Raw genomic sequence first — 17691 nt, forward strand, 5'->3', positions numbered from 1 at the left:
AATTGGTTTTCTTTTCTCCGTGCTCTTTACATTTAGCTTCTAGACAGAAAATACTTCTACAGTCAGCCTTAAGGGTAAATACAATCAGCCAAGTTCCACAGGCTTTTTCAGGAAACCTTTCCCTTTCTCCACCAGAGCAGAAAGTCTGTCGAGGTTTTATAAGAGGTGTTTTCCCAATTTCAAGAATTTTGGCTGGGATACCAACCTTGTCAGGTGCCTTTTCACTCACCAGAAAGGTAATGGTCCAGCTCAGGTCCTTAGTTGCAGAAGTCATACTGTACATCATCTGCGACATCAGCTTCCTGCGAGAAAATCTCAGGTATGGTTGGACTTCAGAGTACCATCTGCTTTTTACCAGTCTGTGATAAATTCCCGGGCTGTGGTCTTCAGGGGGTCAACTGGGGTAAACTTTTTTCTGGTTATCATACATTGCACGGACATACCCAGAATCTGAAGCTACCTACAGTATGTCTCACTGATAAAATTGATCAAGTTATGATTGAAGGATGTGTCAGTATTATATTTCTGCTTTTTTTGTGGTTTCTGACTATAGTCCAGGTACACGCCTTCTATAAATGGCAACAACTCATCTGCACAAATGATAGACCACTCCTTGCTGGAGATCTTTTCTCTCAAAAATCGTCACAGCTGTTCCATACACGACTGTGATCAACATCGCATACTTTATGTCTACAAAACCTGTTAGCATTACGCCGCTTTTGAAAATAAAGCTTTAATTGAATGTCTGGGTTGGAAATAATGATTTGCGGCCCACTCAAGCTTTGCATGGAGCTTCTCAGGTGTTACTATGATTTTACTGGTGACAAGAATGGGGATGGAGGTATAGAGTTATAGAGATGATAGCATGCCCATGAATCTCTCGCTTCTTCCAGTCAGTTGAATGCAAAGGAAAAATACAAAGCAAAACATTCGAAGTGCCTCCTGTTCTCAATTTTAAATCTACAGATTCAGTTTCTCCACGTTCATTCACAGTTCAGTCTGAGGAAATGTGCTGGACTGACTGTTGATGCCTTTGAGAATTTTGAAAACTTGTATCGGGTCACCTTGAACTCTTCTCTGTTCAAGGGTGAAAAGATTCAGTCTCAGCCTGTCAGTATAGGATATTTCCCTCAATCCCAGAATGCAACGCTTTTTACCGTAACAGTGCAAACAAAATTGTTCACAATTTTATATTAAACAATTTTAAAATTGATTTAAATTCTAGACTTTGAACTATATATCCTAAAACTTTGTGTCCCTTTTTAATTTTCCCCACATCGTCTAGATGTCCTTTCTATATAGCATATATAGCAATTTTCATATGAAAAACTACATCAATATCCTCAATGCAATCACATTCTCAAAAATACACAAGCATACATTATATTGATAGCAATGCATGATCTCTCTGCCAGGAATCCTGCAGAAAAGGTATTGTTAAATCCATCCTCCACAGGACTTTGTTAACAATTAAGTACAGATACTCAGAGGAGGCTGAAACATTAAGAATTGAACAAACAAGTTTCACAGGGTTCAGACTGATTTCTCTAAGTTTTAGAAGCATTTGTTGATTAGATATTGATACTACAAACCATTTGCCTTGTATAATTGTTACTGTTTTTGCCTTCTGCTTTCCTGGGCTGGGTTTACACACACTTCCACTGCCTGCAGAGACGCACATGAAAGCAGCACCTGACTGTAATTTTTCTAAAAATGACAGGCTAAGTCCATGAAGTATGCTTATCATTTTAAGCCAAATTAAGCCATGATAAAATACCATGTTTTATCATGTGGAACTGCAGTCCTTTGAACTACAGTAGACCTGGTATGGCTATATATTTTTGAAGTGGGGCGGAAAAAAAAAAACATACAAGTGAACTTTGGCATAATCGGCTAATTAAGAGCCACAAGAAAAGAAACACATGTGAACCGAAGCTGAACTTTGGGAATAAAAAAGCATATGAAGTAAATTGGCCTTTAAGACCTAAACATTAAAAAAAAATTCTGAGTACCAATGAGTACCACTGCTAGGACTGTTCTGAAAGCTATTTGAGTAGAGATTATAAATTCCATAAAGCATTGTACTTCATAGACTGCCTTTTAGAGTAAATGTAAAAATGAGATGATTCAGTTTTTTTCCCATACAGGTGTGCAAATCATCAGGACTCCTAAAAAGCACTGAAAGAGATCTTAATATACTGAAAATCAGATTTTTTTGCAGTCATCTGAAATCTTGACTTCTGTGAGGCAAAGAAACATATAAGGCACTGTGCTTTCAGTGGCTGAATCTCATTGCTGTATTTTGTACAGGCTTTAATGGCCTGTGAATACCAACATTATACTGTACTGTACATACCAGAGTGCAGTGCACAGAACAGGTTTCCAGGACATTTTATTGGATAATACCTGTGAAGATAAGAACAGGAAAGAACTACAGTATATGCATGTTGCAATGTCAACTAATTACACTACTTATAAGCTGCCTCAACTCCAGGCAGCCCTCAATAGGACTTAGTGGTTAGAAAACGAGAGGAGATAAGATAAGTTGCCTTAAATACATTAGATACATTTCTGTTAATCACTTTACCTGTAAAAGTTTCTGAATATTTACTAAGACTGAGATTTTAAAAGGAGCACGTTTCAGGGATATGGCATGTTTTAATAGCAATGGACCACCTACAGGTAGGTTGGGATTGTGAATATTAAGCAGCTCTCATTGTTGCGCAAGGGAAAGAGAAACCTCTAATAGACCTGTACTTGCACTCAACATACATGAAGCCTAAGTCAGCAGCTACCGACAGATGCTTCATCTTTATTAGGGTTTATTAGTCGGGCACTGCCATTCTAAATTGGACCATTGAAACAGGCAAATAAATCTTACAAGGAATAACTTTAAAGACTATGACCTTTTAAGAGTAAGCACTATTGGTGATATTATGGGAATGGTAATGTGAATTAGGTCTGGACATTTCACAACACTGGAATGCAAAACCATCTAATTAGACAACGCTGCTTGGCATTTGTAAGTAGCCACAAAAGCTGTTTCATTCTTAATAGGGTTCATAAGCTGGGCAACGCTAATTTGGGTGAAATAGGTGCAAACATCTTACAAGGAAAACCTAATATGAACATTCCCTAATTCATTACAACTTTATGTAAAATTGTATTTCTTATAAGACAGACCAACTGGCAGACTAAAGTACCCCTCCTCCGATCCTTCCATTTGTGAAATTTATTACCAAAATTGAACACTCACCACTCACACGCGATTCATTTTTCACTCCATCTGCAATGTTAGACCCCCTGAAGGCAGCAGACTGATGTATTAGATGGCGCTTTGAAAATTAATTAGATGTCACGCTTACTTTGTAGAAATCCCAGGTAAGCATTCTAAATCAGCTGTGTCCTAGAATTTGTATTAAAAACTTTTCTGCTGTGTGGGCATTTTTTTAGTTAAAACATGAAATACCAGAAAAGTCTGTGAATGAGACTTAGTTTTTTTTTTTATTTTGTGAATACTTTAAGGAAAACCCAAATTAAACATTTACCTAAAATATGTTCATCTTAAGTAACTATTGAGAAGTACTGTAAATATAAGGATTCAGATGTGCTATACTCTTATTCACTCTGATTCAAGGAAAAATAAGCAATATTTTAGATACCTACAGTAGAGGTTTATGCTACATTGTTTACAGGCTTTTGAGCCAATGTGATTTTTTCTAATGCAGTGAACCAAATCTGAATGAATGAATAAATAATAGCATCTTTTAACATGCTGATATTCTAGTGTTCTAGAGGAAAAAATGCTTTCTACTTAAAATAATTTTCTAAAGGAAATCCTCTTGTCTTTTTGTTTGAAGACAGAAAAAGAAGTGGTAAAAATGACACACAACAGGATCTCACGGAAGATAAGAAATCAAGATGCTTACAGTTTAAACTGAAATGCAAGATGACAAATCCAAACATTTCTTTGCAATGCTCCTTTCCCATTGCACCTCATGCTCCAAGTCTCCTAACAGGTTCTGAGTTTTCCTAATTTCTTAAAATGATAAGGTATGAATTTGAACAAGACTTGACATTGCAAAACAAAGATGGCTATCTTCATCCTGTTACAAAACTAAACACAAATTTTGGTAATCTTGGATTAAATTTATTCACAGAAAATGAGCCGCTCTTTGTGTATACATGACACAATCATATTATATACATTCCAGGATGACGACAGTGCACACATACATTTGAGAAGGTAATTAAAGACACACAAGCTTTCTAAAATGATACATCACTGGGCCGTGTTTCACGTCTGTGGAGTGAGAAATACTGATCCTATCATAATCCAAGAACAGTTCTTATAAAGAAACACTGCTATTACCATCAAATGACATGCAGTAATCTCTCAGTAACTTCAAGGAGCTAGTCTCTCCTAAGAAACCTTCACACTAAGTCTCAAGTGGAAAGTTATTTTACAGCAGATTTTTCCCCATATTCAAACATCACTGGAATATGGAACGCCCAGCTGGAGTACTAAGAGACAAAGAAACCAACAGCCCGCTGATACAGTATGAAACCTTTTGAGGACAGGTTGAGGAGTTCAAAATTAATTCTTTTTCAAATCAAATGCTGTTGATTTTAACAGTAAAACCAGAAGCTTTTTTTTTTAAAGTACACCAACACTTCACTATTCAGATTCCTGAATTAAGTCAAACTCCCTTGACCTCCCAACAGAGATGTTACATGGAGTTAAAACTCTGAACTGAGCTTTTTCCTTATATTTTACACCAGCAACTGATCTCCTACATAAAATAAGCTCATTGGATCCCCAGTGATACAAGGACAATGTTTACATTGAGAAGAACTGATACACAAAACATTTGGACAGGTCGTTTTTCTGTAGCCTTCTCAGTTCAGCTTTCTGAAATTTCTACAGGCTTGGATCACTGTAACAGAGAGAGAAGACACAAGATGGAAGAAGTTTCAGAAAGCTGAATTGAGAAGGCTACAGAAAAATGAGCTGCCCAAATTTTTGATTGTGTATCAATTCTTCTCAATGCCCCTGCCTAAAGAATTTCAGCACCGGAAAGGCATTTACAACAAATCCTCCAGCAAAGTGTATAACAATCACCACAATTTAATACGGATTTCAAATTACCAAACTTGGTGAAAGATCAGTGGGCTTCAGTAAAACATGTTTTACTTTTTTTTTAGAAGGCAAGAAGGTGGTTTCAAAATTTGACAGTTTATCCCTAAAATGAATTACTGAGAGACTACCGCACCTCTAATACTAGTCATTTGTTGCACATTAGCTTCAATATACAACAAACTAATGTGAAGATCACAAACTAATGGGAAAAGTCTACCACAGTGCCAGGCTTAATGCCCTTTTTGGGATGTCTCACTTCTTGTAATAATAATATATAAACATTTACATGGCATAAGTAAACACAAAAGCTAAACTGTGCAGTTTTCTTTTTTTAGGAAAAAAAAATGGAGAACCTACTTCAGGTTACAGTGCCTTCAAAGCTAATTCAATATCATCATTTACAGGACTCTTATACAACTAGGATTTCTGAATTGGTAAGGATAGTTAAAACAAACTATTGGATCAGTTTGTGTGGCAGCTTTGCATTCCCCTGTTACTGATGCGCTTCCTTCAGTAGTGGGGAGAAAGTCTCCTCAGTGCCCTGTTAAGTAGTCTTGTGTGGAGTCTGAGGCAAAGGAGTCTGCGTCCTCATTGTCTGAGTCCTCACTGCTGTCATCAGCAGCCGGCTCCCCGGTCAGGGCGATGCGCGCGTAGTCGTCCGTGTCTATGGACTTGCAGAAGTGAATGGCGTACTTCAGCTTCTCCTCTAGGACCTGCCTGCAGGAGTACCTGGGCAGTTTCAGCAGGAAGAAGCAGGTATACGACTCCGGCAGGAAGTGATCTGGGGGATTGTATTTATCCAGCACCTGAAAATAGGAATGGCTTTGTTTTTTTTTCCCCAGTACACCTTACATGAAAGAAAATACAGTTGACTTCATTCTAAACAACATTCTGCGTGTGTAGGTTCGGGACACAGTGCTGATATGTTTTGGAAAATATTCTTTCAATCTTGAGTAGAACTTCAATCTGTTTAAATCGGACACAAAACGGATTTTGATCAACACACCACCGATGTGTTCATGTTGAGCCACAAACTAAACCTTTGCCCTTGGCTTTATTCATCATCCCTAAGTGTGCAACTGTTAAGGGAAAAAGAAATGCTATGTCCACATAAGGCTTCTGTAGTTTCAGTACAAAGCCCTGAAGTCAGTGACATGAAACCCTTTCTACAGACGACTTTCCTCAAGCAGAGCTCCTTACCTGAACAACGAAGTCACGGCCTCGGAAGTCAGCGATGGTCCTGGGGAGCCTGGTCCTGCCCCACACAAATCTGAGGAACAGAGACCTCTCCGTGTTGGAGAAGGACTCCATCACCTCCCAGAACCACTGGATCAGAGGGGCAGTGGGTTCCACGCCTTTGTATGTAGCGACTGACTTCAGGAGATGGAGAGGGATATCTGGGCTCCCACACACCTACAAAACACCAGTGCAGTTAGCAAACACACACGCCAGAGAAATGGATCTGAGGTGGGGAAGGGGAGAGCCGCCTGACTGGGCTGTGACTCTTCAGTGCTTGGCAGCTGCACTAGGCTGCTTCTTCCTACCCTTCCTCTGACATTCACATGCTCCTGGACAACACTGGACATACTGTACACTCTACAATTCACTTCATGGCCACACAAACAGGACAGGAGGTAGGAAGAACAAGACCTGCTCCAACAAACAAGTTAAACAGTTTAGCTCAACACTAAGCTTAACTGCTTTATGATCATTTTCAGCTTCTCTTTATTAATATCCTGAGAGGTATTACAACATGAGTACTGAATACAAGGTTTGAGTTGGATTTAATGCCTCTTACAATACTGAAGATGGGTCTTTGTGGTACAGTGTGTTTGTGAGAGTTTTATGAATCACATTTAATTAGGTGTCCATATGGATATTGAACAATGAAGAATAGTAACAGCCGTCCTCTTCTACTCATAACTTCGCCCTTACAGTCGAATGGGAGGTATAATTACCCTGGTTAAAAGACGCACAACTGAGCATTCTCATATTAAGTTATATAAATAGATGTGTTCTCTTCTTATAATCTCTGGGAAGACACTGCTCTTCTTTTAAAAAAACCTTAGAGCTGCTAGTGACTTCCACAGACCTCAACACTGTTTCCTTTGTTTTACTTCTTTTACAACCGGAGTACAAGACTATATTACACACCGCTAGTCATTTTGCCTCTGACTGTACAGCATCATCCCATCCTACGTTCCCAGTCTGATTCATTAAGATCTGCTGTCTGACCTACCAGTATGTTTCTGCAAATGTTCTCATTATTTCATCTTGCCTCAGATATCAAGAGGAATTCCAAGTACATCTCTCCACAACAATGATGAGGATAAAACTAGCAAAATGTCCCATCCTTTACCATTATCAAGAATGTGAAAACTAAAGTCCCAACACAATAACAGTCAGAATTATTGCTGAATAACAATGGCTATTTTTTCATACAAAAACAAATGCCATGATGGACGGTGGTCACACCCAAAAGATTCTAGAGAAACCTATAGTATAAAATTGGATTCCGAAAAAAACGCTTTCCAAATGGACTTAGACTTTGCCATCATAAGGTCTTGGGAGAAGATCAGACAATTTACCATGGTTTCCAGCTCATATCCGGTGAAGAGTGAAAGGAGAGGCACAGGCACCACTCGAGCCATTCCCTCCCGCACTGCGGACACCTGCTCATCAAACTCATGGAGCCTGAGGGGAACACAGCAGCACAGGACAAGAGTGAGGGACAACGGCAATGAGTCACCAGCACCGGCACTGCCCGACGCCTACTACACAAGCAGGTCTCTAGGAATTCAAGCTTTTGACTGTCAGCTACGAGTCTGGCTAATTTTTTGCAATAAAAGGTGGACAGCAAGATGTCAATTTTACTCTTTACTCAACAGTGCATTTCTTATTTTACAAGGCGATGCTTCCCATTATCTGTGAACCTACTGCATTGAGATAGCTGTGATTGCGATGCTATGCATTACACACTATTTTATGCAAAGAACAAAAAGGGGGCTGCTAAACACAGAACTCTTCTGCAGCACAGACTGCCTCCTAGACATTCTAATCCTCAAGTGAAGAGAGTAACCAGGATGTGTGAAGCAGCACTGTAGTGGAATCACTGCGTCCTGGATGTCTGCACAGAACAGAGAATGTTTCTAGAAATTCAATTTTCTTAAAATTATTTACCTATATACCATATCATATAACATAGCAGTTCTGAAACTGCTGCACTAAGAATAATCTTGTATTTCAAAATTCTAGTTCAATATCTCATAATGCGAACACAAAACCTAAAATAATTATGCATTTGAATGGGAAAAGTTATCATAGTTATCATTTGGGAGGAGCGGTGGCTCTGTGGTTAAGGATCTGCGCCTGTGGCTGGAAGGTTTCCGGTTTAAATGCCGCAGCCGGCAGAGGAATCCTGCTCCGTCGGGCTCCTGAGCAAGGCCCTTAACCCCAACTGCTCCAGGGGCGCCGTACAATGGCTGACCCTGCGCTCTGACCCCAGGCTCTCTCCCTATCTGTGTGTCTGTGTGTCTCATGGAGAGCAAGCTGGGATATGCGAAAAGATAATTGATAAAAGATAATAACAAGAAATTGTAAAGGGTTAATAAAGTGATGTTATTATTATTATTATTATTGTTCATTTTAATACTCATCTAATAATCGTCTACACTGAAGAGTGAAAATGTACAGTATATGAAATCAGTGTTATGCATTATTAAGTACTGAGTTTAGAAAAAAGACTTCAAAATCTTAAATTGGCTAAAAATAAGTACTTATGAGTAACCCAAAAAAGGTCAAATAAGTATAGCCCTAGTTCTAGGACTCACCTGTAATTTATTGCTAATCTCACATACTCTGCACGGTTCTCCAGTGTTATATGCGAATATTTGGAGCTCAATTGAATGTCTTGGCCACTAGCATTTGGCACAGTGAAAGGAAGGGTCATGGCTTCAAATTCCTCAGCTGTAGCCTCATTATCACGGATGTACATGAGCCCCGGGATAAAGTCTTTATCAACCTGTTGGAGGAAAAATTCACAGCCACATTACATATTCAATTAGTCAATGGCAATCAACCTACTATCCTATCCAATTACAACTAGCTCAGTAAGGCAGCTAACAATACGCATCGTCAGGGTTAAGGAGCTGAAAAGTTACCATTCAAAAGCCACATGCACAAGTATCTTTCAGTTAACCTTTCAAATACCTCGAGGCAAAACTGTTCAACAACAGCCGGCTCTGTAACAAGCGAAGTCATTAACTGAGATCGTTTATGATCAAATACTATATCTGAACACGTTAGGAAGCTCATGATTAAATCATGAGCTCAAGGGAAAAACCATCACACACAGGAAAAAGCAAAGATTCTTTTTAGTGTTGGGCTTTAAAATAGGGCAGTTCGAAAAAGAATTCGCAAGCATTTCCGATATACAAGACATTGTATAGACATGCACAGTACTTCATAAAGGGCGTATCAAGAGTTAGTGGTGGATGTTCACAATTTACAAAGCACTTAAAAATGGCCATTATACAATATACAAAAACACAAACTCAGGCAACAAAATTAAAGACACACATTACTTTATCTTAAATGACAAAGCTGAAACTCCTATTTTTAATACTTTTAAATCAGAACCACTTTAAGCTAAAATCACAAGTCATTTGTTTATTTTGTATTTCATATTTAATAGCAAAGGAGGATTCAATTGCAGAAATTACTTTCCTGTTACTCTGTTTGCTCAGTTATGAGCTCTATATTATTCTATTTCTGCTAAAATCATTTTCCATGCCAATTAACTGATTCAGTTCACAAAACCAAATGACAAGAAATGCTGTTGGGAACTTTATCTGGGTAACACACTTCAGTGCACAATGTTTACCAGCATAGATAAATATCAATCTATTTCTGAACCACTGCCTTTGGAAAACCTTTTTTGCTCAGATGACGTATGAACATGAAATGAAAAAAAACAAACAAATTCTGCATAAAATACAAGAACACATCCAACAGCTGATAACTTTAAGACAAATGGTTTGAGAATAATCGTTAGGGGCCTTGCAATTAGACTGTTTCAATATGCTGTCACCTGGCGGAGTAAGAGTCTGGGAGGTCTCATTGTCAGATTGAACTCTTAAAACTTCACAAGCATCTGCTGTTTTACTGTCCTACTACAGACCACATAAACAGTAACTCTCTCCCATACTGTTGGCACAAGCCGTAAAAACAAAAAAAAACGAAAGCTACCTCACTGAGGTCAGCAATTGTCAGGTTCATGCCAGCCAGCTGCTTCCAAACAGGCTCAGCCAGGTTGAGGCTCAGTGGGCTTCCAGTGCGGATTGCGATGCCCAGGAGCACACCTGAGAGAAGAAAGTGGTCACAACAGATACAGATCGATCAATCTAAACTACAGAAATCAATAGCATATATATACACACACACACACACGCATCACAGAGGGCACATGCTGCCCCCACACCCCCGCCCCCTTCAGCCCCCGATGCTGGTCTAACTTGCCTAAAAAGCGGAACATGTTCATGTGCAGTGGCGACTTGGCGGCCGGGTTAAGGAGGAAGCAGTCCCGATTGGCTCCCGACTCGTCTCTTCCGTTGGGGGTGACGATGAGCAGCGGAGTCAGGCCGTTCTGCAGCTCCTCGCACATCTCCGCTATGGACTCGCTGTACCCTCCTCCACAGTCATCAACAGACTCCCCTGCAAGCGCCCCCACACACACACGAGAGTGGCGTAATGGAACATCGCTACTTAAAACTGTCTTTCAAGGTTACAGGCAGCTTCCTTGGAGATTTGTTTTGCAAATGTTGTACTTGAATGGCTCAGAGATCAGAGGATGGACTTCAATGAGATAAACATCTTGGCTCAAGAAAAAAAAAGAACATGAAAAAAACCCACTGCAAGTAATTCCTTATTTTGTGTTAATGGTGGTAATAATGAATTTCACTGTGGGGCTCTCCTTTTTCTTATGTCTTTAAATATACTCCCAAGTTCTAGTTCATATACATTTAGTAAATTGTGCCTAATGCAGTGATGGACAACTTAGAATAACAGGTGCCATAAAGTCCATCTGATATTTTATTACATGCTCTTCCTAGCAGATTCCGGACATTAAAGGACAGATGTTTTCTTCCCCCCCATGAAGCTGAACGTTAACATACCCACAAACTTGACCTTCCAGACGCGGTGCGGAAGGAGCAGGCTGTCTGGGCTGAAGGAGGTCATTTTGGCACACATCTGCCCGAAGACGGACTTGGTGCCATCAGGTCCTGCTAAACCTCCTTTACTTCTGGAACGTTTCACCTAGAACACAGACAATACAAGCACTGATCTTCAAGTACAGGAGATGTACAGAGTGCTACGGCATTCTCCACTGAAATGATGCACAAACGTTGTCCTCTCAAACTCGCTCCTGAAAACATGAAACTTACAACCGCTACAGAAGTTCCATCAACTCTGTTCTTTAGAAAACTGTGGAAAACCAGTAGCTTCTTTCAAAATATTAATGTCACAGCCTTACTTCCAAGAAGCAAAATGATCTAGATACAATGATAATATGGGAGGTTTTTAACAAGGACTTGATACAGTTACATTGCCTAATTACTGGGGGTCAAGGTGCAGTGGCCTGAATTCAGGACCACTATTAAGCAATATCCAAGACAGACGAAATGAAAAGTTAAATTCATCTGACAACACGGGGAAGATAAAGAAGGCTCACACACATGGATAATAATCTTTTTCATTATGAAAGAAATCACATGTAGAGCACAGTCAGGGACCTAGAGCAAAACACCAGAAGCCGAGGAGCTATGCTGGTCAGACAGAGGGGAAATATCAGCAGTCAGCACAGATTCACGAGCTGCTGCTCCCAGGGAATTACTTAGATCCGCTGACTGAAACGCTGGCTCTCTAAAAACCCCATTTCACCTCTGACGCTCCTACAGGGAACTGGACAACCGAATAACTTCACCAGGGCTACATTTAAAAAACAGTGGTACTGAATGTATTTAGGCCCTTAAAAAGTGAACTGCAGTTTTAGAAAATAGATAGGTCAAAATTTCAGTTCAGTACAAGAGTGATTAGAAGAGACCATAAGCATTACACAAAGAGTTTTCCACAGAATTCCAAAGGAAAAACTGTCTTGCAAAAAAACAGAACTGAAGATATAATCATTCTGAATTGTGATGTAATTAAATCTGTTTCAAATACATTTCACATACAAAACAGGAAACCGCTTAAAATGACCTTAATGCTGCCACTGGTCCTTCTTTTGCAGATTCAAGATCATCTTGGACCTGCCTTTCTCACATTACCTGAATTCTGTTCAGTTCAACCACAGGTCCATGCTGACGATCCCTAACCATGGTGGCTTGAACCACCTTTCGAAACGCAGCTTCCTAGGAGAGAAGGTTCAGATCATATACAGACAACAGACACCTAACGACCTTATGCGTGTGCTTTGGTTTTAAAAAGCCTGGATTCAACCAGCTCCACAGTAATGCATCTATTATCTTCGATGACTTAGAAAAAAACGGTGTTTACTGAATGACTTTTTTTTGTAAGCAGCAAACTCCCAAATGACTTTTTTTTTTAATACATTTTTATAAATATAGGCCAGAAAGATCATTTCAATACTTCATTCAAGACTTGATGCTGCATTAATTTACAAGAACTATACTTTGAGATCAAAATGGGCCCTACTTACTGCCCTGCCCTAGCAGCAAGTTCAATGTTATTAACAGAACCATGCATCACACAGCAATTCTCTACCCAGACCGCTACTCTTCATTTGCCATCCTACTCATTTCATGTTTCAGTTTCATTTTGTACTTCCAAGTCCTATTAGTACCTCAGAAGCGTTAACCTCTGGCTATGTGGGTGGGATGATTCTCCTCACCTTGCCTTGCGATATCAGTATTCCCCTGAGTGTGTCAAACCCCACTGAAGGCCCCTGGCCCGTCTCCCCCAGGCGTCCCTCCAGGTCAAACATGGGAATACAGGGGCAGAAGAGCTCGGAAATGTGATGCAGCAGGAGCAGCCTGTTCCGCAGGGCAATGATGGGAATCTCCTGGAGGTGATTGTACTCCATGGGAACCTGAAAGATAGAAGGGAATGCTCACCTACAATGGAGGCCTCAAATACTGGCGCTCTATCCTAAAAAAGCAGATTTATATAGGTAGAATTACTGTATATAGGCATCAGTGATCAAGCACGCATTCAAGGATATGGAACAAAAACCCAAGTGTGGTCCAGCCCTCTAGGACCAGAATTCTCACAATTGAACAAATTACTTGCTTAATTGACCAATACCTTTTAAATGCTGTCAATCTTTAGAGATGGGTGATTTCTAAACCCAGGAACAGGGCTAAAGAGCCCCAATCTAGCTACAGTCTTAAGATACTTACATCACTGAGCTTTATACACACATAACCAAAAAGAGGAAAAGTAGGATGAGTATCTATATTCTCCTCACTCCAACAAATTCTTTCCCATCTGTAGTTTTGATAACTCTCTCCTGTTCGCCAACACTGGTATGTTCCTCAGGGAGGCAGCCTACCTGAGCAGGCAGCTTGCCAGCGTTGGCAGGCTTGCTGGTGGACCAGGCCAGAGTGTGTGCTGAGCCGCAGGCCACCCGGTTTATCTTCTTCCCCTGAAGCGCCGCCACCAGCCGAGGCCTCTGGATGGCGTTGGTGGTGCCGTCTCCCAGCTGCCCTTCGTCGTTGTCTCCCCACGTGTACACTTCCCCTGGTTCAGACAAGAGAGTGTCACCTTGCCCTGACAACACTGCCACTCGCGCCACGAGCGGAGCTTCGACTGCACTTGCAGCTCGGCACGACTTGGAATCTTTGGAAATGTACAGCTATTATAAATGACATATAATTTACTGGTTGAAGAATGGATTTTTATTGCTTGTTTTTTATACTTTAATTTCAGATAAGGCTTGAAAAAGGTTTCTTTATGAGCACAAATCCTCCAAAGCAGAGACAGAAATTGCATAGGAGATTTGTTTTTGCTATTACTAAAAACAAAGATTTAATCACACAAAGACTTAATTAAAACGTACCTAATACTCTGTTCCGCCCAAACGAGAGCAGCAGTAAATGACTCACAAATGCAATATATCCTTTCTAGGCGTATGATTACTGTATGCTATGGATTCATAAATACAAAACTTTCAACACAAAGATGCCATAATGAAGCCCAGGGATAAATGTGTGCTGTAAGAATAAGTGGTTCAACAGTCGACTAACAAATGTTACAAAGTAAAAAACAACAACTGTGTATAAAAAAAAAAACTCCCAAGACAAGTTTGGACAGCGCTGTGGTACAGAACAAACGAGGCAATGCTAGAGCTCCGCATTAATCAGAGGAGCGAAAGGGGCTTTCACATTACCACAGCGCCCAGCTGATCACCCCCATTCACCTCTCCGTGCTTAACGAGCAGCTCCCATGATATACCCATTCAATATTTACCACAGGCTGGAGGTGGCGGAGGCTATGTCTAAGGATTATAGGCGGCACTGCGGCCGAGCAAAGTGCTTGCTCGTGTGTGCGCACGCTCGCATGCTCTCGTCTCGTCTCACCATCCTCAGTGCAGGAGACACAGTGCAGGGAGCCCGTGGCGATGGCGATCACTTTCTTGCCCTGCAGGCCCTGGACCTGCCTCGGCCTCCTCACATGATCATCAGAGCCGTGGCCCAGCCTATGGTAGTCCCCTTTCCCCCTGAATGGCGAGACAGAGCACAGGAAATGAAGCTACATTCTTCAACTGTATTTATTTTTTTTAAAAAGCGTGACTTAAGGCAAGAAATAAAGTTCCAGCAAAGAGCCAGTCTAAACGTGCAGGCTGCAAAACGAACAAACAGAGGTGAACTCCATGATGAAAAGAAGACATCTGAAAAACTCTTATTTCTCAGCACAGGTTTAACCTCAACTTTGTTCCTAATAAAAATGTATTCACCTGTATGTGGTATGATGCATGGCCACGAGTTTTAGAAACTTTCACCAGAGTTAAGGAGGATTGGAATGGCTGAAGCCAAGAGTGAAATACTACCAGAATATTTCCCTTTCAGTTCAGAGTTACTGTAGATCTTCGTTCAGAGCTACATAAGGTCACCCTTTATCTCTTAGATCGCTGCAGAGCTTTATCTGGGTTTCCCTATTTAAAATAAGCAGTCATGCAAACAATGGAGTGCATAATCCAAGCCATGTATGGGATTAGCAGGATGTTGCTGTGTTTATTTGCCTCGCCTGAAATTGATAAGGCTTATGGCACTGTAAATATGTATCCCTGAAAAATTAAGATTAACAACCAACAACAACAATGTCAGGAGTCAAAATGCTTTTGGTGTAAAAAAGCGAAAAAGATTACAGGGTGAAAAAATAAGTTTGATGCTTCACAGTACTTTCTCGGGGAGCTCAACAGAATGACTCGGATTGTTTCACAAAAAGCCTTTGCTGACAGCATCATTATGTCTGAATTTACAACTACCGTTATGTCTAACTGTATCACAGATTTATATAGTGTAACAATTTCCTTAAAGCGTACCATGTATAAACAGCTCCAGACTTGGTTAATGCCACAGAAAACTGAGAGCCACACTCGACCTTAATAACTCCAAGGCCAGTAAGAGAATCAATCTGTAATAAAATAAAAAGAAAAAAAAATTAGTATGGACTACTGACCCAGCAAGAGTGAAATCTCCGGCAGAAGAGAGGAAAACTGCTCCAGTCCAGTTCACATGAATGAGTCCAAAACTCAAAATCAAACCATTAACTGCATTCTCCGTCATTAAGAACACAACCCTGTTTAAAAGATGCTTTGTTTTAACTTGTCAGGAAGTTGCTGTTCTCTTAGGCTAACTCGCAACAGGACCGGCTGGTGCAAGTTCAGCAAGTAAAAAATTTACAGCTTCTCCTGTGGACGGTACTTTAATTTTTGCAGAATTTAGTAATAAAATGACGAACCACGTTGGCGCTGACGTTTCTGAAAAGTGTGCGAATCGTGTCGAAAGTGGGGAAACCCTGGGCGGCCCCCCCTACCTTCATGGGGACCTTGCAGCCGTCGCTGCCTCCCCTCCCCAGCTTGCCGTAGTCCCCGTCCCCCCAGGACCACACCGTGTCGTCGTCCGTCAAGCAGAGCGTCTGGGCGTCCCCGCTGCCGCAGGCCACGTCGATCACGCGGTGGCCCTGCAGGGCGTCCACCTGAGGAGACCGCGGGCAGGGTCAGCGGCGCCCGCCCCACAACGGGCTGCTGTACGGGGCCCCGCGCGGTATTGCGGGGCGACAACCGGCGATTGTACTTCCCACACTCAGGTCATTACTACTGCACATAGTCATTGTTCCTGTGATTATTATTTATCGTTTGTAATGTCCTATCCTTGTGTGGTGTTGTCTGTTGTACTGTGTATGTCCCGAGAGATCAGAACAAATAAGAATTCCAATGTACAGATGGCAATAAAATTCTCTACTACTATCTACTGTAGCTAGAAAACAAGCTTCAGATACACTAACCACAGTTACTCAAGCCCACAGGCCTATGTTCTGCAAACACAAGCATTTTCCCCTATTTCTATGGAGTCCATGACTACTGCCAGCCACTTTGTGATCTTGTGTGCTGCCCAGTTTTTCAGGGTTTCAAAAACCAAAATGACAGATACAGCAGACATGGTATGGTATGCAAGACCTGTTCACTCAAAAGCTGAACACGGGGAAAATTCTAGACATCGAAGATGTCACTTCTTAGAATCAGATTAGCGCTATATGGAATATGCAAACAATAAAGAATGAATATTGATGAAGCACTCTCCAAAGGCTCTCCCCTTCTGTCTCTCCGCAGACGGCAAGACAGGTTATTAAAGGTCATGGCAAACAGTGCAAATGCCATGCAATCTGTTCTGGGAGTTAATAAAGCTAGTCTTTTGCATGGAGAGAATATAAATCACTTCTTTAGTACATTACAACGGGAGCAAGTTTGGCTTTTGAGGCTTTAACACCAAGCACTGAGAATACTTTGAAATCTTTCTTTAAATGCTGTGAAGCTCCGAGTTGTCGGTTGAGTTTCATGGGCCTCTTCTTCAAGCTGCAATGCCAGCTTCTTATTGTTTATGAGCTCGCCTCACTAAGTGCTTTGAGAAGACAGACACACACCAGTTTGGGTTTGAGTTGATCCTCGCTGTCTCCGTGTCCCAGGCGCCCGTAGCGACCTTTGCCCCAGGTGTACAGCTCCCCACTGGCCGTGATGCAGGCACTGTGAGCGCCCCCTGCGGCGATATCTACCACCTCGATGCCTCTCAGAGACTCAATCACACGGGGGCGGTCACAAGGGCTGGGGACATTCAAGGAAACAGAAGCTTTGGCATTTTTTTTAAATTAGAAACCTACAAAGATACAATTATTCCCCAAGAACAGTACAAAATACCCTACAAACAAAAAATACATTTGTAATACTCTTCCTCTAATCACTGAAATTATTTAAAATATATATAAATCAACAAATTCCATTTATCAGGGCTACTTCATGAATTCCTAGGGTGTTA

At 41.0% G+C, this 17691-nt stretch overlaps 1 protein-coding gene across 14 annotated transcripts in view; it reads right to left on the bottom strand.

Moving 5' to 3' along the window:
- Positions 1–4128: 4128 nt before the first annotated feature.
- Positions 4129–17691, bottom strand: part of herc2 (HECT and RLD domain containing E3 ubiquitin protein ligase 2) — a 76087-nt gene continuing 62524 nt past the window's right edge. For 13 of the 14 annotated variants that reach the window (XM_088913091.1, XM_088913090.1, XM_088913095.1 and 10 more), the window contains 14 exons: positions 17303–17480; positions 16196–16357; positions 15702–15793; positions 14737–14876; positions 13710–13897; positions 13050–13247; positions 12466–12549; positions 11314–11455; positions 10658–10852; positions 10388–10500; positions 8971–9161; positions 7729–7834; positions 6341–6553; positions 4129–5946 (listed from right to left, as the gene is read on the bottom strand). In XM_088913091.1, the coding sequence (XP_088769217.1) occupies positions 5674–5946; positions 6341–6553; positions 7729–7834; positions 8971–9161; positions 10388–10500; positions 10658–10852; positions 11314–11455; positions 12466–12549; positions 13050–13247; positions 13710–13897; positions 14737–14876; positions 15702–15793; positions 16196–16357; positions 17303–17480 (2275 nt within the window). In that variant the 3' untranslated portion in view covers positions 4129–5673. The remainder of the gene's footprint in view (positions 5947–6340; positions 6554–7728; positions 7835–8970; positions 9162–10387; positions 10501–10657; positions 10853–11313; positions 11456–12465; positions 12550–13049; positions 13248–13709; positions 13898–14736; positions 14877–15701; positions 15794–16195; positions 16358–17302; positions 17481–17691) is intronic. The other variant, XM_088913096.1, reaches the window with a different exon arrangement.

This window comes from Atractosteus spatula, chromosome 4 (assembly GCF_055471065.1).
Source record: "Atractosteus spatula isolate fAtrSpa1 chromosome 4, fAtrSpa1.hap1, whole genome shotgun sequence".
NCBI lineage: Eukaryota > Metazoa > Chordata > Actinopteri > Semionotiformes > Lepisosteidae > Atractosteus > Atractosteus spatula.